This window comes from Pristiophorus japonicus, chromosome 13 (assembly GCF_044704955.1).
Source record: "Pristiophorus japonicus isolate sPriJap1 chromosome 13, sPriJap1.hap1, whole genome shotgun sequence".
Taxonomy (NCBI): domain Eukaryota; kingdom Metazoa; phylum Chordata; class Chondrichthyes; family Pristiophoridae; genus Pristiophorus; species Pristiophorus japonicus.
Genome location: NC_091989.1, coordinates 36,818,225 through 36,846,123, shown reverse-complemented (window position 1 = coordinate 36,846,123; position 27,899 = coordinate 36,818,225). Strand labels below are relative to the sequence as shown.

Below are 27,899 nucleotides of genomic sequence, written 5' to 3'. Positions count from 1 at the left end.
CAAAATGAAATTGTGTAGAATCTTTTTACAGTGGGAGGCAGAGATTGCGATCGAGTAAATTGTCCATACTTTGTGGAAGGAATGGACTTGATGGGCCAAATGCCTTTTCTTGCTCCATACTTTGGGGCAGAGAAAACTAAACGTATTATATCTGTCATTCAGTTGCAGAATACTGGTCGCTATTGTTTAGTCTTTTAGAGGATTTGATGTTACCATGGTTACAGTCTTCGGTTTGTGTTCCAATTGCAAGATTCCATAATTGGAAAGATTTGCTGCATCATTCAAATCATTGGGCAACTTAACTTTGCTATTACAAACTTGGGCATGCCAAGGATGCTCTTTTCTATCTTTTTGAGGTGTTACCATTTCTGTTTCAGGGGTTTAGACCAGAAAAAATTGTGATAAGTAGGGTATATAACAACTTCTTATGATGAGCTTGTGGTGCATTTGTACACACCTACGCAGGACCAAGTTGTAATAACTTGGTGGACATTTTTAGATATGTCCCCTCAAACTAAGTTGTCATGATGACTGCCTGAGGGTTTGTAAATATATCCTGTTACTCTTGAATTTGTTTGTGCAGTTTGATTTTAGTCTGGAGGAATAACTTCTTTACACAAACGACTTGTGCAAAGCATAATATCCTTTTGCCCTTCTATCGAAGGCTTTGTTGATTAGTGGAGAATACAGAATTTTAATAAAGATGTAAATCCTTCACTCAAAATACTGTTTACACATTATTATTGGTGAATTGGTCTATGAATGTGTAAGATAGTTGCATCACTATTTCGAGGCTAGGTACGGGGTAGATTTTTTTCCTTTCTGAAAGTACAGTCCTTCCAAATGTTGGAAACTTTTGTTTAAATTTTAAAACATTCTACGGGAATTTTCTATACAATCATCCCATTTTATGATCGAACCGTGTTTCAGCCTATTGTGTTTCTAATATTCTCAGAATTGTAGTAATTTAAGAACTGGTGGTTGTTTAGCCCAAATATTTTGTGTGTGTGTGCATATGTATGACGTGTGTGTTCTGTGCATGTGTATTTAGAAAGCTGTGAACACTCAGTGGTATAAAGGTCAAGTAGGATTCTTATGATTTTCCTTGCCTGTTTTTAGTCAACTGTTCATTCATAGCGGACCAGTAAAACTCTTATAGCCCACAGTCATTTAAAAAAAAAACTTGGAACCTATTTTAGAAATAGTTGAAAAACAGAAAATCCTATTGACCGTGAAAGGTTGAGGGGTAGATAGCAGTTTCCTGCAAATTCGTCAAAAGAAATTGTGGCTGTCTTGCACTTCCGTCAGTCTCCTTGATTACATAGAATGTACAGCACAGGAACAGGTCATCGGCCCAACTGGTCTGTGCGGCATTTATGCTCTAAACAAGCATCCTTCCACCCCTCTTCATCTGACCCTGTCAACATAACCTTCTGTTACTTTCTCCCACGTGTTTATCTAGCTTCATCTTAAATGCATCCATGTTGTTCGCCTGCTTGTGATGCTCATGAACTAACCGTAAACTAAATTTCTGGCATGGAGGTTAGAAATCTTTGAATATAATGCTGCTTTTTATGTTTCTAATTTATATTCTTGAATAATCTTTAACTTTTTGTTTCACGATTAATAATTTTAAGGTTTAATGCATTTTATGGTTGCATCCATGATGTGTAATACTTCACCATTTTTTTCCTATGTAGTAGTCATGATATTATAGTAGAAAAATGCTTAAGTTAATATTGCATCATGAACAAAACGAAGATCTTTAACAGCTGAGTTACACTTCCCAGTTTGCAATGGGAAACAATTTTAGCTTTGCTTCAACTCAAAACGGTGTAGTATAACTTGGAGTGAAGTCAGTCAGATCAAACGCCGTCGGTGATGGACTGCAAATGGCACGAAGCAAGCCAGTTATCACACAATCAGTTGGATTGCTAAGGAACGTTTCAATTCCTTAACGTTAGTAAACAGCAACTGTCTCATCAAATGTAACAAACATTTGGATGTTAACAAGCAGAGCTATGTTTTGCCTGGTTAGAAAGGGCCATAGTTGGTACTGGAAATCTGAAATAAAAACCAAAAATGCTGGAAATACTCAGCAGGTCAGGCAGTATCTGTGGAGAGAGAAACAGAGTAAATGGGCCGAAAATTGCAGCCTCGTACGAAGTGCGCATGCACCCGGCGAGGCCTCTCAAAAGCCGGTTCTTGGGGCGCGATGCGCATAACTGAGAATCGGCTTTTCCGCTTTGTCAAAATGTCTTTAAACAGATTCTACACATCCCCACACGAAGGACATCTGCGGGGCAGAGGTTGGGAACTCCTGCCCAGCGAATGTCCTTCAAACTCTTACGCCTGGAAAAAGCAGGCATATAGTCTATGTTTTCCAGTGTAACACTTTTAAAACATATAAAAATTAAATTGATCATTTTTATATTTAAAAACCCTGAAACTAGAATTGTTTTTCAAAGTGAATACTCCATTTTGTAGTTTTGTACAGAATAAGGAGTAAGTCTGTTCCTTTACCCAGACCTTTTACATCCTGCAATATTTAGTTCTGATCGCTTTACAGGGACTTGAACAAAAATTACTGCCGGAATCCTGATGGAACAGAAGCCCCCTGGTGTTTCACTACTGATCCAGAAATTCGAGTGGCCTACTGCTTTCATATCCCAAGATGTGAGATTGAGGCTTTGCATTCAGAAGGTAAAATGCACAAATGACCATCTGTCTGGATTTTAAATTTACCTAAAATAGGGAGTTGCTTTCATTAAAATTTTTGAGTCACTGAAGGTGCTTCTAATTTCACAGAGATGAACCTGCTGCATCTCGGTTACTGTTTAATTGACTGCTTTCCTTAGACACTTCTGCACCATTTAAACAGACAGCAAAGTACCTCACTACAGTCTCATTGAAAACTATTGGAGCACAAGAGGGCAGCAAAAGCATGCACTATCCGTGAATTATACACACTCCTGTGCACAGAATCATTGGACAAGTAAAGTACACTATTGCTGAAAGGAAAATACAACATGTTGGTCAGCATCTGAAGAGAACTATGGAATTAGAAACTTTGAAAAATTGATGGTGTTTTGTGGCGAGGCCCTTTGGAAAAAGCATTGCATTTAAATAACACCTCATTATATCACGTCCAAAACATGAACTTTGGTCCATCTCCAATACTGATGTAACCTGTTTATGTCCTGCGTGTATTTCTAGCACTTCCTGTTTTTATTTGCGATTTGTCTTTTTATCATGGCTGAAGTACACTGTGGGGTGGATTTGACTAAAACCACTTAAATTGAGACTGGAAAGGGAATGAAAAGTGGAGGGGGGTGAAAAAAATTATCCAAACAATTTTTAGTTCATACACAAATCAACTCTAGAAGAATATTTGGCTGATTAACTTTTATTCCTGAGGTTGATTGCCTCATGTGGCATTTCTGGGACATTAAACAGATTGTGGAACTTTGCTGAACTTTACTCTGTTGTGTATATACTGCAGTCACCCTAAAATGTCCCACAAGACAATCTACTTCCAGAAGGCATGCAAACTGTAGATTCAGGTCACTAGGCTTTTTATTACAGAAATTAATAATAGGATAGGGGTTTATATAATAATTAATAACCATCCTTTCTAAACTCATACTGCCTCTTTAATAAGAACAAAAGAAATAGGAGCAGGAATAGGCCATTTGGCCCCTCGAGCCTGCTCTGCCATTTACTAAGATCATGGCTGATCTGATCTTGGGCTCAGCTCCACTTCCCTGCCCTCTCACCATAACCCTTCACCCCCTTATCTTTCAAAAATCTGTCGAACTCCACCTTAAATATATTCAATGACCCAGTGGACAGCAGTGTCATTTTTAATCTTCCAAACTATTTTAATGAGGCCTGATCTGTAAAAGCCAACTTAATTTTGCCACGTTTGTTTTTAAATATAGAATTATAATTAAATATGTTTCAATATTCAATAGCTAGACATTAGATCGACACCTTCATTATGCAAGCCCTTTTGTGTTGCAGTTCATCTATAGATTTAAACTCATGAGATCTGAGAAATTGGATTTTGTTTTGGCTCACAGAACATGTGCAGATGATGTGATTAAACAGATGGCAGGGTTTTCCCTGGTAGTTTAATGGGTAACTGCATCAGGTGTTACTGAATCATCGACCCCGATATTGGTGTGCAGGGGCGCGAGAGGTTGGATAAGGCTGAAGAACTTGCCAAGGCCGGGGACACGGAGGTCATGCTGAACATAATTCCTCATTAGGAATTGCGACGTGGGAATGGTTCAAATGTTTGTTTGGAATTTCACTTAATTACCTTTTGAGTGTCGGGAATAAATTTTGCAGAACAGAAAATAGAGAGTCGGGAAAAATGGTTCATTCTCTGGTTGGCAACCAGTAACTAGTGTGGTGCCACTGGGATCAGTGCTGGGACCCCAGCTATTTACAATCTATATTAACGACTTGGAAGAAGGGACTGAGTGTAACGTAGCCAAGTTTGCTGACGATACAAAGATGGGAGGAAAAGCAATGTGTGAGGAGGACACACAAAATCTGCAAAAGGACATAGATAGGCTAAGTGAGTGGGCAAAAATTTGGCAGATAGAGTATAATGTTGAAAAGTGTGAGGTCATGCACTTTGGCAGAAAAAAAATCAAAATGCAAGTTATTATTTAAATGGAGAAAGATTGCAAAGTGCTGCAGTACAGCAGGACCTGGGGGTACTTGTGCATGAAACATGAAAGGATAGTATGCAGGTACAGCAAGTGATCAGGAAGGCCAATGGTATCTTGGTCCATTATTGCAAAGGGGGTGGAGTATAAAAGCAGGGCTGTCTTGCGACAGCTATACAGGGTATTGGTGAGGCCACACCTGGAATACTCCGTGCAGTTTTGGTTTCCATATTTACGAAAGGATATACTTGCTTTGGGGGCAGTTCAGAGAAGGTTCACTAGGTTGATTCCGGGGATGAGGGGGTTGACTTTTGAGAAAAGGTTGAGGAGGTTGGGCCTCTGCTCATTGGAATTCAGAAGAATGAGAGGTGATCTTTATCAAAATGTATAAGATTATGAGGGGGCTTGACAAGGTGGATGCAGAGAGGATATTTCCACTGATGGGGGAGACTAGAATTAGAGGGCATGATCTTAGAATAAGGGGCCACCCATTTAAAATAGAGATGAAGAGAAATTTCTTCTGAGGGCTGTAAATCTGTGGAATTCACTGTCTCCGAGAGCTGTGGAAACTGGAACATTGAATAAGGGGTTATAGGGAGCAGACGGGAAAGTGGAGCTAAGTCCATGATCAGATCAGCCATGATCGAGGGGCCGTATGGCCTACTCCTGTTCCTATAATCTTATGTTCTTATGTAAAACGTGTTCAAGAAATCAGTAGGGTCAAAAGATCTGATTGATGGGAGTCTGTGGAAGAAATGCACTTGATGGGTATTTTGCACTGCTGTGCTCCTGTCATGCTGGGCTGTCTGCGTCAACAGGACCCTTGGGTGCTGTGGTGGGGTCTGTGAAATTACTTTCAAAGAACTGGGAGTAAGGAGAGAAAATTGGAAAGATAATAAAAGAAAACAATTACAATGATAAAAATCCAAGTTGATACTGTGATTTTTTAACTTTAATCTATGACTCCTTTTGTCTAGAATGTTACCAAGGGATTGGAACAGCCTATAGAGGAGCTGTATCTAAAACTAGGACTGGCATAGCATGTGCACCGTGGATAAATTACAACCAGGCTCCTAAAAGGTAAGACTCATTATTTTGGGTGCTGGAGTTGTTGGTGCTGAAGAAATTGAACACTTGTGTCCCACCACCCGGTCTTTAACATGTCTAACCAGTCCACACCCCTTTAAACATCAGCACACAGTATTGGCATTTAAGATGGAGGTCAGCAATAGCATGGTTTAGATAGGTTTAGATTAAAGTTTACTCTGCTCCAACAATGTGTCTCAACCCCTACTGTAAATTTCTATTCCCTACACTTGCCATTCATATGACCTCAAAGTGATGCAAGTTGAACCTCCCTTATCCAGAACTCCCTTATCTGGAACCAGTCCTCATCCAGAACCATTCCCGGCCACTGGGTTGCACATCCGCAGAACTCCGACATGAACAAATTGAAGTCCTTTCTCACTGCTGAATCCCTCAATCGTTGGCTTGACCCTGCGACCCACCGCCTGTTCCCCCATCCCCCCAAATGATCTTGCTGCCGCATGCCCAGCCCCAAGCCAGCCGCCCCGATATCCCCTTGCTCAGTACCTGTACCATCCAATTTAACGTCACCACCCCTCGTCCGGAAAAATCCCTTATCCAGAACAGGCCAGGTCCCGAGGGTTCCGGATAAGGGAGGTGCAACCCTATTGTCTTTACTGAAGAACTCTGAATTATGAATGACTGTGTTGTGGATCAACCCTTTAGACTTTCATTCTATTGGGCTGGATTCAAATTCATATCCCAGAGATGAAGTAAAAGACTCTCGATGTCTACTGAATTTGGCTTTTATCATAGAATCATAGAAAGATAACGGCACAGAAGGAGGCCATTTGGCCCATTGTGTCCGTCCGTAATAAAATACAAGGTTGTTCCTGCTGAATATCTGTTGGGACTGAGGTTTGCCAACATTTTGTTGAAACACTACTTTAATACTTAAGGATTATATGCAGCGATGACTTGGATGATGGTGTAGCCCTGCTAGCAACATTTGACCATGTCACTACGTTTTTGTAATTGAGCATCTAAGTGCAAATATTCTTCATAATTAAATAATAGATTTATAACTATTGATGGGTTCTTTAGTTTTAAATTCTTCCTAGTTTTTCCTTTTCAGGAGCCATCCGTTTATTGAATAATTCAGTGTACCTATTACCACCATCTCTCATTTTCCTTCCTCCCACTTCCCCACAGATTGCGTGCTAAAGAATTGATTCCCATAATTAGTCAATACAATTTCCTTCATACGATTGCCTTTTAACACAACCTTTCACGGAAGTTTGAGTCTTAGAAATGTGTAGCTGTTTAGTGATCTGTTGAGCTGATTTTCAATCTGGAAATGTGAAAGATCAGTATTCAACTTGGTGCGAATGCAATCTTTTGAATCGTGTTACTATGGGCAACCTTCATATCAGAATCTGCTGTGTCTTCTACATTGTGCAGCTCAAAAGAAAAGCTTTGAATCAAATTGGAGCATTGTACAAAATGGCTTGTTGCTGCAGCAATAAGCTGCACTATGGATTCGAGTTGTGAAATCTCCTCCATGCTCAGATTCACAAGCTCCTAATCCACATTTTCGTTTCTTGTTCTTGGGATGCAGGTTCAGTTGCATCTATTGCTCTTCCCTAGATGCTCTGAAAAGGTCCTGCTGGGTCTTCTTGAGCTGCTGCAGCCCATGTGCTGATGGTATTCCCACAATGGTGTTCGATGAGGAATTCCAGGATTTTGACCCAACCACAATGATGGAATGGGAATATATGTCCAGTTCAAGGTGGTGTCTGACTTGGAGGGGATCTTAGACATAATGGTGTTCCCATGCTCTTGTCTTTCTTCGTGATTGACGAAACAGGGAGGGAGTTGCTGTTGTAGTAGCCTTGGTGAGTTGGTGCAGTGCATCCTGTAGTTAGTACATACAGCAGCCATCATCATAGGCAGTCCCTGGAAGTAGACTTGCTTCCACTCCTAAAATGAGTTCTTTGGTGGCTGAACAGTCCAACACGAGAGCCACAGAACCTGTCACAGGTGGGACAGACATTTATCAGAGGAAGGGGGGATGGCACTGATTTATCACATGCTCCTTCCGCCGCCTGCGCCTGACCTCTTCACGCTCGTAGCGTTGAGATTCGAGGAGCTCAACGCCCTCCCGGATGCACTTTCTCCACCTACGGCGGTCTTCGGCCAGGGTCTCCCAGGTGTCAGTGGTGATGTCGCACTTTACCAGGGCGGCTTTGAGGGTGTCCTTGTAACGTTTCTGCTGCCCACCTTTTGCTCGTTTGCCATGAAGGAGATCCACATAGAGCACTTGCTTTGGAAGTCTCTTGTCTGGCATGTGAACTAAGTGGCCTGCCCAGCGAAGCTGATCGAGTGTGGTTAGTGCTTCAATGCTGGGGATGTTAGCCTGGGCGAGGACGCTGATGTTGGTGCGTCTGTCCCCCCAGGGGATTTGCAGGATCTTGCGGAGACATCGTTGGTGATATATCTCCAACGGCTTGAGGTGTCTTCTGTACATCATCCATGCCTCTGATCCATACAGGAGGGCGGGTATTACTAGAGTCCTGTAGACCATGAGCTTGGTGGTAGGTTTGAGGGCTTGGTCCTCAAACATTCTTTTCCTCAGGCGGCCGAGAGGTTGACAAGAGGCTCCCGAGGTATGGGAAGTGGTCCACATTGTCGAGGGCCGTGCCGTGAATCTTGATGACTGGGGGCAGTGCTGTGCGATGAGGACAGGCTGGTGGAGGATCTTTGTCTTACAGATGTTAAGCGTAAGGCCCATGCTTTCATACGCCTCGGTGAATACATCGACTATATCCTGGAGTTCAGCCTCAGAATGTGCGCAGATGCAGGCGTTGTCCGCATACTGTAGCTCAACGACAGAGGTTGGGGTGATCTTGGTCCTGGCCTAGAGACGGCGTAGGTTAAAGCAACCATAGTGCACCAGTGATGGAGGGAGTGGATATTGAGTCCAGTGGCAGAGCCTGTCTTGGATGGTGTTGAGCTTTTTGAGTGTTGCTGCAACCATCCAGGTGAATGGTGAGTGTTGCTGGGTCCTCCACAGACACATATTTGGAGAATTGGGTAGTCAACCTTCAGTGGTTGCGAGACTTGAAAGCTAATGACCTGCCTACCCGTCTCTCTGTAGGTTGTGGAGCGCAGGCTAGATGGGGCTACTTTTAAGGTTGACTTTGCTCATTAGTTTTAAATGTTATGACAAATTATTAATGAATTGTTTGGGCGGAAAAGTTAAAACATCCATCCTGCCATATCCTTTCAGAGGTGAGCAAGGCTTTTCATTGTGTAACCGCTGTCCTTTACCCATGTGCAGAACCATTTCGTACACTAATTCTGAAAGCCTGGTGATGAACTACTGTCGCAATCCAGATACAGACAAGCATGGTCCCTGGTGTCACACTACTGATCCTCTCACTCCATGGGACTACTGTGCAATAGAACCTTGTAAGTACCTGAAGATCTTAACCCAGAGATTGTAAGCCTCCACTCCCAATTATCATCATAGGCAGTCCCTTGAAATCGAGGAAGACTTGCTTCCACTCTAAAAGTGAGTTCTTGGGTGGCAGTATAGTCCAATGCGGGAATTACAGTCTCTAACAGGTGGGATAGACAGTGGTTGAAGGAAAGGGTGGGTGGGGAGCCTGGTTTGCCGCATACTCCTTCCACTGTCTGCGTTTGGTTTCTGCATGCTCTTGGTGACGAGACTCGAGGTGCTCAGCATCCTCCCGAACGCTTTTCCTCCACTTTGGGCAATCTTGGTCCAGGAATTCCCAGGTGCCAGTGGGGATGTTGCACTTTATCAAGGAGGCTTTGAGGGTGTCCTTGAAATGTTTCCTCTGCCCACCTGAAGCTCGTTTGCCGTGTAGGAGTTCTGCGTGGTGCGCTTACTTAGGGAGTCTTGTGTCGGGCATGCGGACGATGTGGCCCACCCAATGGAACTGGTCGAGTGTGGTCCACTGGTCGACGCTGGGGATGTTGGCCTGGGCGAGGACACTGACATTGGTGCACCTATCCTCAGTGGATTTGCAGGATCTTGCGGAGGCAGCGCTGGTGGTACTTCTCCAGCACTTTGAGCTGTCTGCTGTATATGGTCCACGTCTCAGAGCAATATAGGAGGGCGGGTATCAACACCCAATGCAAAGAATTGCTCAACAGGAGCACGGATCAGGAATTGGGCATGGAGATCCATATGTGCATTACAGCGCTTCTGATTTGTCTGCTTTGTATTTGAATGGCCAGAACATTGGGAATTTCACTAGACGGGTATGTGGACACCCATGCTCGATTCGTTAAGTGAGAGTCACAATTTTGGGACTGTTGTATTCTTTCGTTGCATGATGCAATGCAAACATTTCAGAGAAATTACATCAGGATCTGTGTGTTAATAGTATATGTGCACCGTGACATTGTAATGATTGGACCACAATTCCGCATCTGGTTCCCAGACAGACTGCCATAGATGTTGCAACCTTTTGCTGTGTTTGTGTGTTTTGTTAAGTTCCAGCAGATCTCCAAAGCCCCTGAGGAAAAGCTAGGTTGAGGAACAGAAAAAGGTGACGAGTGAAATTGTCATCTATTGCCTCTGCATTTCAATAGAATGATGAGTCCATGTTTCCATTATTCAAAGCATGAAGTGGGAACTTGCTAATGTTTACTTAAAAACCAGTTATAAATGTTTAGTGTTCTTAAACATTACCTAGAAATTCAAACTCTCAAACTCCACTGGAGAAAACATTTAAGGCCACATTAATCTTTGAATGGGAACTGGTGGATATAATACTATTTATCCATGACTTTTAGCCTCTGTTTATAAACTACTTAAGGCTCCCTGTCTAAACAGTGCAGATTTCCATGCTTCCCAAAGAAAGCATGCTAATACTGTAGCTACGAGTGCCAAAGAATTGTTGGCAAAAAAAAAATATGTACTAAAACACGATATTTGTATATTGGGTATGTCATTTTACTTAAGCTTTAGTTTAAACCTTTTCTGTATGTATGTGCACACACACACAATTGGATCTACATTGTATCTTTTTGAAACTTAATGCTCATTTTAATTTAATTGGCATCAGATTAAATTGTAAGTGTTTATTAACTTCTAACTGCTAACCCATTGCTCTCTGTGCGGCAAACCAAACTCCCCACCAACCCTTTCCTCCAATGACTGTCTGTCCCACCTGTGACAGAGACTGTAATTCCTGCATTGGACTGTTCAGTCACCTGAGAAGTCACTTTTAGAGTGGAAGCAAGTCTTCCTCGATTTTGAGGGACTGCCTATGATGATGATGCACGAGTAGCTTCAAACCCCATCCTTATCGAAGCTTCCTTGCACTTGTTTCGGCAGCACATATACTAAAATTGGAACAGTACAGAGAAGATTAGCCTTAGCTGGTTTTAGATGGTTCCTAAAACTGAATTTTGCTTTGGATGTGTGTGAGGACACAATATATGATTATCATATTGCATTTCAATCCGTTGTGTTCAGGAATGATTTGCCTTGTATTAACTTCATATCCTTTCTGTTCAGGTGACAAAATATTCAAATTACCCTCGGCAGGTATGCTTCTCATTTTGTCATTTGGCGTCATATGCTTTTATGGGAATGTTCTGATTTTGTTTCTTAGTGAGAGCCTTTCACCTAAACAGGAGCTTATTGGTCCATGTTAAAACTGTAGCTTGGACAGAATGTTCATGCCTTTTCTGCCTCCTCACAGCCTTCTAATTTAAACCTCCCCTCCATTGAGTTATCAAGCTGTTAAAAGTATTAACTTTCTTTTCTTTCGTTCTTTCTTTTGTTCTTTCATTTGTACTTTCTTTCTTATAATTGTTTTCAAACTGCTTTTCTTTGAATTCCTTAAATCCGTTATTAAATCAGAAACATGTAGAGCATTGTAATATAAATGCAGTAAAGTTATCTGTCAAACTATTGTAATGTGTGTGTTAACAAAACTTAAGCACACGGATATCATGTCTTTGGAGTCCAATGTTATCGCAATGATTGTACACTTTTGTGGCTTTTTTGGTTTTTCCTCTGTTACGCACACACTCACTCACTCTCTCTCTCACTCACTCACTCACTCTCACACATACACACTTCCAAAATCAATGTGCACACAGTACCTAAAACATTTATCTTCCAATAATGACCTTTTTGGTGTTTCTAAATTAATGTATTCCTCTTCCTCCCTTCGCAAGTATAAACCTTCCCACTGAAATACGCTTCAAGTCTTCAATTTACCTTTTTATTAGCTCTCTGTACGGAATACACATCCCATACATAAACGCACTTACATTTTACTTCCATCTGAATATAGGTACAGGTGTGACGTCTGAAATCCGGAAACCTCGGGACTGGGTTCCAGATTCCGGGTATTTCTGGATTTCAGAACGTCTTTGTCTGGGCTGTGGTAGTTAGCGGAGGGGGGTCGGTCGGGCGGACGGAGGTCGGGCTGGGGGCGGGGGGGGGGAGGGGGTAAGTCGGGCAGCTGGAGGTCGGGCCGAGGCAGGGGGAGATAGGGCGGCCAGAGGTCGAGCCGAGGCAGGGGGAGGTAGAGCGGCCAGAGGTCGAGCCGAGGCAGGGGGAGGTAGAGCGGCCAGAGGTCGAGCCGAGGCAGGGGGAGGTAGAGCGGCCAGAGGTCGAGCCGAGGCAGGGGGAGGTAGAGCGGCCAGAGGTCGAGCCGAGGCAGGGGGAGGTAGAGCGGTCAGAGGTCGAGCCGAGGTAGGCCGGCCGGAGGTCGAGCTGAGGCATGGGGAGGTAGGCCGGCCGGAGGTCGAGCCGAGGCAGGGGGAGGTAGGGCGGCCAGAGGTCGAGCCGAGGCAGGGGGAGGTAGAGTGGCCAGAGGTCGAGCCGAGGTAGGCCGGCCGGAGGTCGAGCCGAGGCAGGGGGAGGTAGGGCGGCCGGAGGTCGAGCCGAGGCAGGGGGAGGTAGAGTGACCAGAGGTCGAGCCGAGGTAGGGGGAGGTAGAGTGGCCGGAGGTCGGGCCGAGGTAGGCCGGCCGGAGGTCGAGCCGAGGCAGGGGGAGGTAGAGTGGCCAGAGGTCGAGCCGAGGTAGGCCGGCCGGAGGTCGAGCCGAGGCAGGGGGAGGTAGAGTGGCCAGAGGTCGAGCCGAGGTAGGCCGGCCGGAGGTCGAGCCGAGGCAGGGGGAGGTAGAGTGGCCAGAGGTCGAGCCGAGGTAGGCCGGCCGGAGGTCGAGCTGAGGCAGGGGGAGGTAGGACGGCCGGAGGTCGAGCCGAGGCAGGGGGAGGTAGAGTGGCCAGAGGTCGAGCCGAGGCAGGGGGAGGTAGAGTGGCCAGAGGTCGAGCCGAGGTAGGCCGGCCGGAGGTCGGGCCGAGGCAGGGGGAGGTAGAGTGGCCAGAGGTCAGGCCAAGGCCAGAGAGTCCAGATTTTGGAACATTTTCCGGTTTCCGGATGATCCTGCCACGGATCGGCCCGGTTTCCGGAACTCCGGAGTTTGGACATCGCACCTGTAAATATTCAGAATATATTTCAGATCTACCGCTCCATCTTTAAGAGGTGTGTGACTTGCTATTCATAATGAGATTATGCCAAGAACAGAAATGTTATTTGTGGTTGCGGGGAGGGGGGGGGGGGGTTAAAAGGGTAATGCATTATGTTTTAGCGGTTTATGTGAAGTCTAAATTTTAATGGCAAACTATTTCTTCTTCCTCCCAGTCCCAGCCCCAGGTAGCACTCAAAATTGTATAATTAAAAAAGAGACAAGAATAATAAATGGATTTCAAGCAAAAGCCAAAACGTCCAGCTGGATGGTTAGTTTGCGACACAGGTAAACCAGTCTGATTTGTGAACAAATCTTCCTAGTTAGTCCACAAATTTATTTTTAAATATGATCAAATATCTATCGAGAAGTGGCCTATACAAACGTAAAGAAACACATGTCTCTGTCTCTCACTCTCTCTCTCTGTAAAAGTTTATTATATACATCACTGATATCCTGATGCACTGAATTCAACATTTCCCCCCTATCCACGTTCCCCATCTTACTCCCTTGGCATTGAGGACGTGAGTTTGGCTGTCATTCCCCAGCTCTCTGGAACTTCACCAGAGTAGCCAGTCTTTTCTCATTTGTGCTTTTGTTTGCTGTTTTTCTCTGGAGCACACAGACCGTGATGTTTGTTGTTGTGCCCACACTGTGGTCCTGACCGGTCCTGATCTATGTGGTTGAGTATCACACTATGAAACATAGAAACATAGAAAATAGGTGCAGGAGTAGGCCATTCGGCCCTTTTGAGTCTGCACCGCCATTCAATATGATCATGGCTGATCATGCAACCTCACTACCCCACCCCAGCCTTCTCTCCATACTCCCTGATCCCTTTAACCGTAAGGGCCACATCTAACTCCCTTTTGAATATGCCCAACGAACTGGACTCCACAACTTTCTGTGACAGAGAATTCCACAGGTTCACAACTCTCTGGGTGAAAAAGTTTCTCCTAATCTCGGTCCTATATGGCTTACCCCTTATCCTTAGACTGTGTCCCCTGGTTCTGGACTTCCCCAACATCGGAACATTCTTCCTGTATCTAACCTATCCAGTCATGTCAGAATTTTATACGTTTCTATGAGATCCCCTCTCATTCTTCTAAATTCCAGTGAGTATAAGCCTAGCCAATCCAGTCTTTCCTCATATGTCAGTCCTGCCATCCCGGGAATCAGTCTGCTGAACCTTCGCTGCACCAAAATTGCACACAATACTCAAGGTGTGGTCTCACCAAGGCCTTGTACAACTGCAGCAAGACCTCCCTACTCCTATACGCAAATCCCCTTACTATGAAGGCCAGCATGCCATTTGCTTTTTTTACTGCCTGCTGTACCTGCATGCCTACCTTCAATGACTGGTGTACCATGATACCCAGGTCTCGTTGCATCTCCCCTTTTACTAATCTGTCACCATTCAGATAATAATCTGCCTTTCAGTTTTTGCCACCAAAGTGGATAACCTCACATTTATCCACATTATACTGCAACTGCCATGCCCTGTCCAAGTCCCCCTGCAGCCTCTTAGCATCCTCCTCGCAGCTCGCCCTGCCACCCAGCTTGGTGTCATCTGCAAACTTGGAGATATTACATCAATTCCTTCGTCTAAATCATTAATGTATATTGTAAATAGCTGGGGTCCCAGCACTGAACCCGTCGGCACCCCACTAGTCACTGCCTGCCATTCTGAAAAGGAGCCGTTTTTTCCCACTTTGTGCTTCCTGTCTCCTAACCATTTCTCTATCCATGTCAATTCATTACCCCCAATACCATGTGCCTTAATTTTAAGATAGAAAATAGATGCAGGAGTAGGCCATTCGGCCCTTCGAGCCTGCACCACCATTTAATAAGATCATGGCTGATCATTCACCTCAGTACCCCTTTCCTGCTTTCTCTCCATATCCCTTGATCCCTTTAGCCGTAAGGGCCGTATCTAACTTCCTCTTGAATATATCCAATGAACTGGCATCAACAACTCTCTGCAGTAGGGAATTCCACAGGTTAACAACTCTCTGAGTGAGGAAGTTGTTCCTCATCTCAGTCCTAAATGGCTTATCCCTTATCCTTAGACAGTGTCCCTTGGTTCTGGACTTCCCCAACATCGGGAACATTCTTCCTGCATCTAACCTGTCCAGTCCCATCAGAATTTTATATGTTTCTATGAGATCCCCTCTCATCCTTCTAAACTCCAGTGAATACAGGCCCAGTCGATCCAGTCTCTCCTCATATGTCAGTCCTGCCATCCCGGGAATCAGTCTGGTGAACCTTCGCTGCACTCAATCAATAGCAAGAACGTCCTTCCTCAGATTAGGAGATCAAAACTGAATACAGTATTCCAGGTGAGGCCTCACCAAGGCCCTGTACAACTGCAGTAAGACCTACCTGCTCCTAAACTCAAATCCCCTAGCTATGAAGGCCAACATACTATTTGCCTTCTTCACCGCCTGCTGTACCTGCATGCCAACTTTCAATGACTGATGTACCATGACATCCAGGTCTCGTTGCACCTCCCCTTTTTCTAATCTGCCGCCATTCAGATAATATTTGTGTTTTTGTCCCCAAAGTGGATAACCTCACATTAATCCACATTATACTGCATCTGCCATGCACTTGCCCACTCACCTAACCTGTCCAAGTCATCCTACAGCCTCTTAGTGTCCTCCTCACAGCTCACACTGCCACCCAGCTTAGTGTCATCTGCAAACTTGGAGATATTACACTCAATTCCTTCATCTAAATCATTAATGTATATTGTAAATAGTTAGGGTCCCAGCACTGATCCCGTCGGCAACCCACTAGTCACTGCCTGCCATTCTGAAAAAGACCCGTTTATCCCAACTCTCTGCTTCCTGTCTGCCACCCAGTTCTCTATCCACGTCAGTACATTACCCCCAATACCATGTGCTTTGATTTTGCACACCAATCTCTTGTATGGGACCTTGTCAAAAGCCTTTTGAAAGTCCAAATACACCACATCCACTGGTTCTCCCTTGTCCACTCTCTAGTTACATCCTCAAAAAATTCTAGAAGATTTGTCAAGATTCACTATGCATTGACTTCATTGAGTGAGCCCCTTTTACCCTCCAATCTGGATTTTCTAACCCCCTCCATTTCCAGAATTCAAGGAATTGTTTTCAACAAAAATAATTTAATAATTTGCAACAAAAGTTATTTTAACTTTAGTCGAACGGTGTAAAGCAGGTGCTATAGATTAGCTGCCCGTTATGCACTCTGCTCGCTGGACTTTAATGATGAGGAAAATCGGGCGGGATGTATAATGGGCGACTAACTCGGTATCGCTTGTTTTACACCATCGCCCAAATTTAAAATTAGCCCCATAGACTGATACAGAATGCAGCTTTTTACTAAATTGGGAATTGGAAAATGCAGATGCACCTCTCCCCCACCCCCTTCTAACATTCACAAAGAAGCTGCTGGAGGAGTGGAGCTCTGCGTATGGTACAAGTACACAATATGCAGCACTCTCTCTCCTGACCCGCAATGTAACTGAGTCTTGCTGGCTGTGGTTTACACTCTCGCTGCTGGCTTCAGACCAGTAGAGCACTATAACTGATTAACTGGCAAGATTGCTTGGCCAGAGGTTTTTATCAACAACTTTCAGATTTAATTGACAAATAACTCTGAGTGGAGATCTTCATTTTGCATCTCCCAATATTCAGATTACTGAAGAAAATGAACATCCCCTAAGCTATTTTTGCAAATATGTATTTTATAACCTGCAAGTGGCTGTAATGAGCATATTTCCGTAACAGTTTAATTTATAAATGCTTTCTCTTCCTCTCAGGGATATACATTTCTGTGGAGGCTCGCTGATTGATAAGGACTGGGTTCTCACAGCCAAGCACTGTTTTTCCACATGGTATTCAAGTTTTTCATCTGACTCAACTATTCAAAAGCTAAAAGGGTCTGGTTGTGGGTGCATGGAGCGGAGCATTAGACCACGAGTGTTCAGTGTTGGGAAGCAGACACAAATGCAGGTGTTGCCTGTGGAAGCTGTGGCATATCCCAGCAGGGAGGGAGGGAATTCAGATGATAGGGTCACACCTTGGGTGGCCCTTGTTGCCTCTTGGTAGCTGGGTACATGGGTGCTGATTGCCATCCGGGAGCAAGCGGTCCTGCTGTTCACTTGGTTGCAGATGGTATCAAGTTGGGAGGACCAAGAAGAGAATGACTTGCAAATGTGGAAACTTACCCCAAGCATAGAATAATAAGCAAAAGTTCCAAAGAAATATACCAATTCCAGAAGTGTAGGACAGATATAATCCCAAGTGCCTTTAATCGTAGTAACAGCTGTTTGTGGGCTTTGCAGCAACATGGTGGTTATAAAAGGCTAGTAATTACATAGCACATAGTAAGGGATCAATTTTAGGCTGTAATGTTCCCTCACAGTCTACTACAAGATAGTCATACAATGATAAAAAAACATCTTGTGAGCCACAAGAACAAAGTTTTTAGGAATCTATCCTGAAATGTTGACTTCAGTTGTGGTGTTGGAGTTCAGCGAACTAGCTGGCTGCTTCCGTCTTTGAGCAATGTTGGTTAACAGTGCTGTTGTACCAGGTCATTTGATTAACTATGTCTCAGGATTAATTTCACTGTGTGCTATAAGGGAATATCACAGTAATGAATATCTATCACAATTTCCTTTTTGGGAGTAAACTCACGCCATCTGTACAGATTAGTCAACCTAGCCCAGGTTTATATTAAATTGATGGGTTTTTTTTTAATTAAAAATGATGCACTGAACATCACTAGCTGACTGGACTTTCATTATTTGTAATTGCTTTCAAAAAGCACACTAGTTAATTTTGAAAATAATCAGGCTTTCTCCTATTGACTTATTTTTTCAAACTGTTGTAGTATATTTATATTTTATGAATTTGTAGTCATTGGTATAATTCCGTGCATCTAGCTTGTTGTGATTTTAGGCTGAAGAGAGATGCTGTGCGTAGGTTGGAAGAATCTGTCGAATTGATGCATATGTTTTTGGTTTTAGTAAGCCAGATTTGCGAGGATATGAAGCTGTGATGGGAATTCTCAAAGATGACAAAAGTGAGGAAGCCCATAAGCAAGTAACGGAGATATCTCAACTTGTCTGTGGACCAGAAGGATCCAATCTTGTGATGTTGAAATTGGCCAGGTTTGTCACTTAACCACTTTGCTGTAGAATATCAAAGTCAGGAATTGGCATCTCGGCCAAAATCCATTTGAATCATTTACTATTATTCAATTTTGTAGTCTGTTTGATCGCTGAGTGCGATATGGATAATGATGTTTTTGGTTTCTTACATGTGAATCCAGGTAATCAACATGTGTAACACTTGTACCCATTTATTCTCCTGGCTTCCGTTCAAATATTTGAGTTGTCATTATTGCTATTTTCAGAAATGTCTTTATACAGAAAGTTGATGGAGCTTGGAGTGATTTGCCACAGGGAATGGTTGAGCCAGAGACCACTGAAACTTTTTTTTAAGGGAAAATTGGTTAAAAATTTGAAGCAGAGCAAGACAGAAGGATAAGGGGAGGGAGTAGAGCAGTGGGATTAGTATTGTATTGCTCTAGCATGGACACAACGGGCCAAATGGTTGTCTTCTGTACTATAAGCTTATAGGGAGCAATTTTTGTCTTCCGTCCCATTTACGCCCAAAAATGGGGCAGTAGTGGGACCAAAACTGTGTGGAGAGTTGACCCGTCAACTTCTCTGCCTGTTCCGATTTTCAGATGGACCTCGATTTAGGTGGCCAGAGCTTTCACCAGAAACGGGCAGGGACCTCATTAGTATGTGCAACTTAGGGCCGCAAATGATACAATTAACACCCCAATGCCATTTTTGTCTCTACTGCCAGTTCCTTAACCTGCCCACAAACCATAGCGTTACAAGTCAGTCGGCTGCAATTTCCAGCTGTATTTAAAGGGATCCTTAGCTGTGATAACGGAAAGCTGAAAGCAGGGCTGATTAACACATTTTACAGCAGTCGCATGCGTGGTTTGGGCCTTAAAGACTTCAAAATTTTGATCTCCTTGCTTCTGTAGGCCTTGCAGAAATGTTCCCTGCCACTTTAAACTGCTGCTCCCTTTCACTCTCGACGTTTCCAATAGTCACTGTTGAAGCTGCCACTACTGGCCCATTAAGATCGGCCATTCTACTTGATCTCCCGCCCTCCTGATAAGAAGCACGCGTGGTGTTGGCAGCTCGTCGATTTGGTGACAACCAGTCTCGACCATGGAAATTGATCAGCTCTCCCGCAGATTGTATCCGGTGGGGGGAGTGGACGCCCGATCAATGCCTGAAACAAAAATTGCCCCCATACGGTTCTATGAAGTTGTGTCACTGAGAGTGCTGTCGAATGGCCTGTTTAACAAAGTGAACCAAACCAGCAACTGATTTGGACCTTGCAAATTGCACTGAACCCCTGCACGAGCTCTCTGCCTTGAATTTTTTTGGGGATTAAATGTTATATTGTCCTCTCTCTCTCTCTCTCTCTCCTAAGGGAGAGCGCTAATTCAGTACCATGTGTTGCCAGATGGAAAGCAGTTTAGTCTTCTGGCACAGTGCCACAAGAAACCTGACTGCAAACTGCCCTTGCCAGTGTCTGAAAACGTGCTTTATAGGGAAGGGGAGGGGTGAAGACCAGACACTGTTAATGCAGTGTGCATCACAAATACTGTATTTCCAGACAAGAGCTGCCTGCCTTGGCCCCACTATGAGCTGCACAGTCTCTATGATTAACACACAAAGCTACAGGGATATCTGATACAGTTCATCTGTTGCAAAGCCTTATGAATGGGAATGGTAGCTGCAAGACTATTCTGAATCAAGCAGTTTAATACCTTCACTATGTTATGAAGTTTGTTCAATATACATCAGAACCGATTGCAGTGTTGAAACAGAATTAATCCTTCAATATAAATTAGAACTGAATGCAGTGTTGAATTAATTGTTCTCGACCAATCCTTCAGTCCGCCTTGGCTGATTAAAAGGATAGTCACCGAGGTAAAAGGTCGATGCATCATCTGGTTTCTACTGGGGGAAAAAAATATCTGCCAGAAAATAACAAAGAATAGAATTTAGTCAATGCAAATTTAGAATTGGAAATGTGCACAGAATATCTATTGACCCGGGGTATTTTTTTAGAATGTTATTAATTTAGATATTTGGAACTTGCCCAGAATTGGAATGTGCACAGCATTTCCTAGCAATTTTATGCTTTAATCTGTTTGTTTTTTATTTATTTCCAGACCAGTAAAATCAACCGATTACGTCCACTGGATTAAACTGCCTCTGCCTGGATGTGTAATACATGAAGGTGTCTACTGTAATATTTCTGGATGGGGAAATACCAAAGGTAAATAATCAAGCTTTTAGCATTTGGGAGGGGGAGAATACGTCCCAGATATTTTCCAGTCCGGGTGACGTGGCCTATGTTGGATCATTTAAATTCACCCAAACGCAAGCCCCTTGGTTTTGATTCATACTGAGGGTAAATTTGCCTTGTCATATGGGAATCTCGTGCGTTCTCTTTAGTTTGTTCTGTGTTGCTGTATTCTGTTCCTGTCCTTTCCTATGACACTCCAAAGCTTGAATGAGCTTTTACTTTGTTCTTCCTGAGGGCAGGTCATTAACTCATTTTTAAATCAGTCGCACTAAAACCATAACGCGTGTCGTGCCACTAAATCTAAATATTTTTAATCAGTGCTCTGAATGTATTGTGGAAATTCAACAATGAGTTTTAGACTAGCAAAGTAGAAAGTGAAGCCATTTTCTCATGTAGCGTCTGAGATTTCAAGATTGAAAGATAATGGGTTAAATTTTCATCTTCACTCATAAGGTAGATTACACACAGATTTCATAAATCCCGCCTGAATTTCATTCCATTGAAATCAATTAACTGAAAATCAGGCCAGTTCTGTAAAGGGTCTGAGAGCTGTCCTGCACATTATCAGGGAAGGCAGAATATGTGCCACTGGCCCGGAATTTGTGGTCAGGAGCGAAACAAAGGCATTCACTGCTGGTCCTGAAATAAGCTTCGCACAATCATCTCACGATCTCTGTGTCGAGAACTTCGGGTTTTCCGACCATCAATTCACATTAACAGAGTATAATGGGGATCCCCTTGTGTGAAGTGCTGGGACATCAACACGCTATCTAAGCAGCCAATCAAAACGTATCATTCTCACAGACAGCAAACAAGGAAGTGAGTAAGCTCTTAAAATTCGGACTTTTTAAACTGTGAGAGAGAGCAAACGAAAGATTAGGATTCTCATATGGGGAAAAGGCAAACCTGAAATAAAGATGAACAAACTTTAAAAAAAATAAAATTACATATTTTTTTTAAAGTTTCTTAAAAATGTAAATTTTAATTGAAATGTATAAGTTTCACACTGCACAAAATTAAAATTAGTTTTTCAGACCCTTAGCCTTTGTTTAGCAGTCAATACGCTGTTAAAATCCCAGTTACACCTAATCCCTTTGGGTCTCACGTTTAGTGGGGAATTTAACAATGTAATTACCGCGGAAGAGCCAAAGTTTTCGTCAGTTTCCCTGATTTGGGTGATTACACTGATTGCCGGCTCTGTGTGTGTGTGTGTGGGGGGGGGGGGGCGCGGGGCGCGCGATGTGACAGCACAACCTGTGGATGAGCTGTGAATGACAGACCACAACTTAAGGATTTCCGCATGCACCAAATCCCGAAGTTGCGGTCAGTTTCAAAGGCGGAATGACACCGAATGCTGCCAGTTCGCCGTCATCCGGATGGCAGATTTCGGGCCAATGTTCATCCCTGGAGTAGAGGCAGGATGAGAGCACTATGACTTTGAGTTTCCGTCAGTTGTAGCCATGTAATCCCAGCAGAATCTGTTGAACCAGTGCAAAGGATTGTAGAATTTTAAACCTGAGTTATGCCCAAAACCACTTGCCTTTGAGTTTTCCACAATCTTTTACACTGGTTCAGGATTCAAGGCTCCACCCCCAAAACTGGTCGAAATTGCGCTGGTTCAGGAAGGCTCTTCAAATTGAGCCCAATTTCTTCGACGCACAGACACCAGTAGGCCTTTTTTTTTCATGTCAAAAAATATTTAAATTAAGAACTGACTAGTGCACATTAATGGGACTAGTAAATGGTTCAGTATAGTTGTTAAGTTATTTTTGATCAGATTACTCACAGCTGGAGGACTGGCCACCCTTATTAAAAATGTTTATTTTTGATGATAAACCCATTTTCAGCTGTAGTAATAAAACTGCACCAGGTTAACACTCTTAAAAACATATAGGAATATTTTTTAATGGAATGAAAAAAAGAAACAATTACGTTCTATTACACTGCCCGTTTGCGCTGGTTCATTGAAGATTTTACGTTTGTGGTTTTGCAAATGAATCTTAGTGGAAACTTGAAGCCTCACCTAACCAGTGCAATTTCAAGTGTGCTTTGGGCGCAATTTCCCGATTGCACCCAAAACAGAATCAATCCCCGATATACGTTGCAATATGTTAATTCCACATCAGTACTAATAACACACGAAGCACTAAGAACATTTTTTGTGCTCAATAGTGCACTTGCGAGTAACTGAGAGTGGCATTGACATGCAATCGAGAAGCTTCACCTGTCCTAACTAATCACAACTCTTCAGTGCTTTGAACTATCTACGCACAAAATAAAACCAATTTTCACAGATGCCCTGCTCCTACAAATGCCTTCGACTACTTTGGCCGACAGTTTATTGCTTTTTTTTTCCAGCCCAGAAAGCAGGGAATTGACCTGCTCCTAATCCCTTGTCAATCCTGCTGTTGAACTAACCGGTGCTGTAAGAGGATGCCAGTGTGGCTTGCACTTCCTACTCCCTCTTCGTCTTTTTCTCTTTTTCCCCCTCCCCTCCCCCGGACCTCTTGATGTTCCCATTATGGACAATATACATAGGTCTCGATATTGGCGTGAACGGTGCAGGGGGAGATTGTGATAGGGTGAAGAACCTGGCAAGGCCGGGGATCATGTTTAAATAAAATGCTGTTGTCTGCCCCCGTCGGCCGGCCAGATCAATAGATAGTCTCCGGCAGTTATTGGGGTCCATGGCTTGGGGCCACGATCGGGAGGGGAGGGAGGGAGCTTACATAGGGTATACGACACAGAAACTGGCCATTCAGCCCAACCAGTCCATGCCAACGTTTATGCTCCACCCAAGCCTTCTCACGTGTGTCCTCATCTAAATTTATCAGCATAACCCTCTATTTCCTTCTCCCTCATATATGCTTGTCCAGCCTCCCCTTAAATGCATCTATGCTATTGAGATACAATTAAGGGCTGATAGGTTGGGGCTGTGATCAGTTGACGGGAAGTGGTCTTGCCACGATCGGGAAAGCGGTGACCTGGTTCAAGGTTTGCCCTGGAGGAGAACTCCTTGCCCACTAGAAAACATGAACAATAAATGTAATATTTACCCCGGGGCCTCTTCTGGCTCGGGATCCGGCTCCCGATAGCTTTTGCCTTTCGGGGAAGTCGATACTGCCTCAGGACTTTGGTTGATATTCTAGACCGGGTCCTGAAGACATCATTGGACCTGATCTGCATATTTAAAGCAGGGCCCCACTTCCTTCCTTTGGTTGCCTGTTCAAAAGAGCAGGTTAATATGGCGGGTCGGTGGGGGTTGTTTATTTGAACTGCATCCTCCCCAGCCCGGATTCTGCCAGGTGGGGGCAGTTAAAATCGGGGACATAGATTCCACTTTGCATTTCTCTTAAGAAGAAGCCACAGCTCATGCAACTGGAGGCATAAACCTTCATCCTAGCACTGTGCTGGAGCAGCACCTTGCTGACCCATCCCCATATCAATCACACTCTGGTTTTCAACCCTAATTCTTTCACCGGAGATGATCATGAACAAATGTCTAGGAGAAAATATTCTTGTTCGCGGTGTATTGTTCTGTTTCATGCCTTCACTGTAGATCTCTGCTCAATGGAAGGAACTATGCATTGGTATTATTGGCTGGCTGTCAGGAGGTTTCTCTTCTTCCATTCTCTTTCCATCTCTTCTCTTCCCCAGGCTGGTTGATAAATTAATATCTTAATTGCCAGCATTTCCTCGGCTGTTCCATTTATATATATATTGTGTATATACAGAGAGAGAGTAGTACGTATCTAGCGTATGTACAGGTATTTTAACCAATTTTACCATTTCTTTTTTAGGTACTGGCTATGAAGGTGAACTAAAAGTTGCCCAGATTCCTATAGTTGGGAATAAGAAATGCAATGAGTATCATCAAGGAAAAATCCAAATTAACGAATCTGAAATCTGTGCGGGAGATGAAAAGGGGACTGTCGGTACATGTGAGGTAAGAGAAACATTTTAAAGGACAAATAACTTAAAGGCAAATGTGTGCTTTTTGTCAAACTGTCAAATGCCACACAGCATTAAAGAAAACAAGCACGAGATAACTCATGCTTCGATTAATCTGTCAAATGCTAACGTAGTGCACCTGCAGGAAAAAGCCTGTCCTGAAGCATTTAATTGGCAAAGCAGAAACCCTAAAACAAATACTTGCTGGGAAGAAATAATGTGCAGTTTGTTGCATTGTGGAACTTGCCTGGCGAGAGTGATGAGCAGTATATTGCCCATTATCACACATGTTGTTGGTGCAACTGGTATTTTAGGAAATGTGGGCCATGCTTTCCTTCACTGATATGTAGGAACTGGAGCTAGAATTTCAAGCACAGGTCTAAGACCTGACACTCAGTTTGCTGCTGTTCAACAATCTTTCATCTTTTGATCAACACTAATGCATAAGCAATTCTCACTTCATACTGCTCTGCACAAATTCGCTAAACAATGAAAAGATCATTGCAAGTTTAAAGCAGGGCAGTGTGCTGTATAGTCACACTGACTTGTTTTTGTTAACATTAGGATGAAATGTTACCCCTGATTTGCAATTTTTTTTCATTGCTTACCGAATTTGTGCAGAGCAGTATGAAGTGAGAATTGCTTGTGCATTAGTGTTGATCAAAAGATGAAAGATTGTTGAACAGCAGCAAACTGAGTGTCAGGTCTTAGACCTGTGCTTGAAATTCTAGCTCCAGTTCCTACATATCAATCTAAAATAAATGGTATGAATATAATTTTATGCCTAATTCATATGCTTAAAAAATGTGTTTAGTGAGATAACTTGGAATTGATATTAAGGGGTTATAGGGGCCATTTAGGAACTCCATGAAAGAAACCATGTCTATACCGAGAGATTTTACTAACACCCTGATAGAGCATAGTCATTTCAGTAACGCTCCTCGCTATTCTGAGTCTGCGTGCATCTTAAACTGAGAGCACAATATACAATAGACTGTTAATTGTTAGACTAGTTGAACTTGAGACATCTACAAGTGAAAGAATGACCATTTTTTTTACCAGAACAGCTGTCATGATTTTCCCCCTCAACTATAATAACTACCCCACAAGTGCTATTAATTATATATTTAGTAATGGGGCAGAGGACAGGTTTTCTGTTAGTGTCTGTTGCAAATTGAGGGGCGAGGGGGTGACATTGGGGCATAGAACAAAGCATTGCTGGGATTAACGTTCTAAATTGAAAGTAGCAACCTTCTGTATACTGCACTGATGGAGTAAGATCATTTTAGCAGAACTTCAAAATCATAAATCTGGAAAGCACCCAGAATCTAAATGTAGGAGAATGCTTTGTGCATGCCTCATCCTGCCTCTTGCTATAAGATGGGCAATATAAAAAGAAAGACTTGCATTTATATAGTGCCTTTCACAACCACCGGACATCCCAAAACGCTTCACAGCCAATGAAGTGCACTAATATTAACTGGTTAGTCTTGTTAGTTTTAAACCCTGTTCATTTTGCAACACCCCTTTCTAAAAATTAAAGCTAATTTTTGATGAAACTGTGCACTGATAATACATGTAATTGGGAGCTGTGGCTGTTACTCTGCCAGACAATATCAGGAACTGAATTAACATCTACTGACACAGTCTTTTACTCTTATCTTAATTGTGTCCTATTCTGCTCATATATACTGCACCATAGCAGTGTGGTGTGAGCGAGAAGTGGTGGAATGCACTGACTGTTGATATTTTTGGGGGCGCGATGGGAGGGGAAGAAGGCTGTGCCAGTTTGAAGTCTGAACTGCATGGAGTACTGTTCCCAGCCTCTGACTGCCAGAAAAGAGCCAGTGAAATCATTGATTCTTTTCAGTGATGAAGAATAGCTCTTTTTGGTAATTAGAATTTAGATTGCAGTGCTCCAGCGTAATGGTTTTGAAAAGTTGGCTGCTCCGAAGTAGGTGGTCCTGTTATCTTTCGACTTGAGCCACATTGCCAGATTTGTGCTAAGCCAGCTCTTTACCTTTCCCATCAGCGCAGTGCAAAAGATGGAGCTGCATCACCAGCAACATGTGGTGTGACTGGATTCATTCCTTTGCTTTCCTGCACCATCAGGCATAGTTGGCCGAAACTAAACTCATTTCTCTCTCTAACTGTTCAAAGTGAATAAAACTGGTAAAAGCGAAAGGATTAAAATCCCAACTTTTAGTACAGGTGGAATAATGACTGATTTTGTTTGGAGTAATTGGGAGTATTTATTGCAGTGGTGTCCACACTTTGAAGCTTGCTTGCTCTCTTTGCACGTTTCATTAACCTTCACTGTAATATCCCAATAACTTTATCAAGGAGCCTGAACATAAATATTCTAATGTTTTTTTCATTCTTTGGCTCTGAATATTATTTGATCAAATAGCTTTTAGTTCTTGGATATGTTTGGTTGCCTTAATTGTGATCTTTAAATTACATTACATGGAACTTTAGCTGTTCCAAAATAAATTGTTTATATTTCATAAAGAAGGCTCTATATTATCTCCAGATGTCGGAACAGAAAATAAGTGCAATAAACTGATGCTGACGATATTTTCTTTTATAATTACTTGTATTTTGTTTTTTGCTTTGCAGAGAGATTATGGTGGTCCTCTAGTCTGTGAAGTAGGTGACAAGAATTTATTACAAGGTGTCATCATTCCTGGCCGAGGTTGTGCAAAACCAAAGCGTCCTGGGATTTTTGTGAGGGTGTCATACTATGTCACATGGATAAGAAAAGTTATTGGGACATACAGAAGAAATAACAGCGCAAGGAGATGAATATAATGTATGTCCACAGAAATACTTAATTATCAAATACATAATTTATCAATTGAAGACCCATGTTGCTGCAAATACTTAGCAAGTCTGTTATCCTTTACAAATGATTGCGCTGACCTTTTCATGTTGCAGTAGACTGTATCTGTATATGTGTGCGTGTATGTGTTTGGAAGGGTTCCTGAGGTTACTTGAAAAAGTATAGCTACAGCAATGTAGACACACATAAGGAAGCCTTTTAAATATTTTATGTAAATGTATAATTTACACTTGAAAATCTTTTATGTCTGAGTTTCTATACATTGGAAAAACTGCCTGCCCTGTCCTGGACAGAAATTTCAGCAGACTCCTTAAAACTTTTATGCTTTTATTTCAAATTTGTTTCTTAAATTCTCTTTTTCTGGTTAAGAGTGTTGATCCAAATCTTTGACATTGAATCAGGGCAAGCAAAGAATTAGACACCACAGTAATATACCTATACCCTGTAGTTGAAACTTGACCTGTCTTGGCTTGGGCTCATT

At 42.9% G+C, this 27,899-nt stretch overlaps 1 protein-coding gene across 1 annotated transcript in view; it reads left to right on the top strand.

Annotated features, from left to right (window-relative positions):
- Positions 1 to 27,688, top strand: part of LOC139277983 (hepatocyte growth factor-like) — a 47,087-nt gene extending 19,399 nt beyond the window's left edge. Inside the window, exons 9-18 of the mRNA XM_070896631.1 lie at positions 2,570 to 2,703; positions 5,657 to 5,759; positions 9,046 to 9,176; positions 11,260 to 11,289; positions 13,405 to 13,516; positions 17,034 to 17,108; positions 18,246 to 18,389; positions 20,489 to 20,595; positions 24,426 to 24,571; positions 27,196 to 27,688. Coding sequence (XP_070752732.1) covers positions 2,570 to 2,703; positions 5,657 to 5,759; positions 9,046 to 9,176; positions 11,260 to 11,289; positions 13,405 to 13,516; positions 17,034 to 17,108; positions 18,246 to 18,389; positions 20,489 to 20,595; positions 24,426 to 24,571; positions 27,196 to 27,381 — 1,168 coding nt within the window. The 3' untranslated portion in view covers positions 27,382 to 27,688. The remainder of the gene's footprint in view (positions 1 to 2,569; positions 2,704 to 5,656; positions 5,760 to 9,045; positions 9,177 to 11,259; positions 11,290 to 13,404; positions 13,517 to 17,033; positions 17,109 to 18,245; positions 18,390 to 20,488; positions 20,596 to 24,425; positions 24,572 to 27,195) is intronic.
- The last annotated feature ends 211 nt before the right edge of the window (positions 27,689 to 27,899 follow it).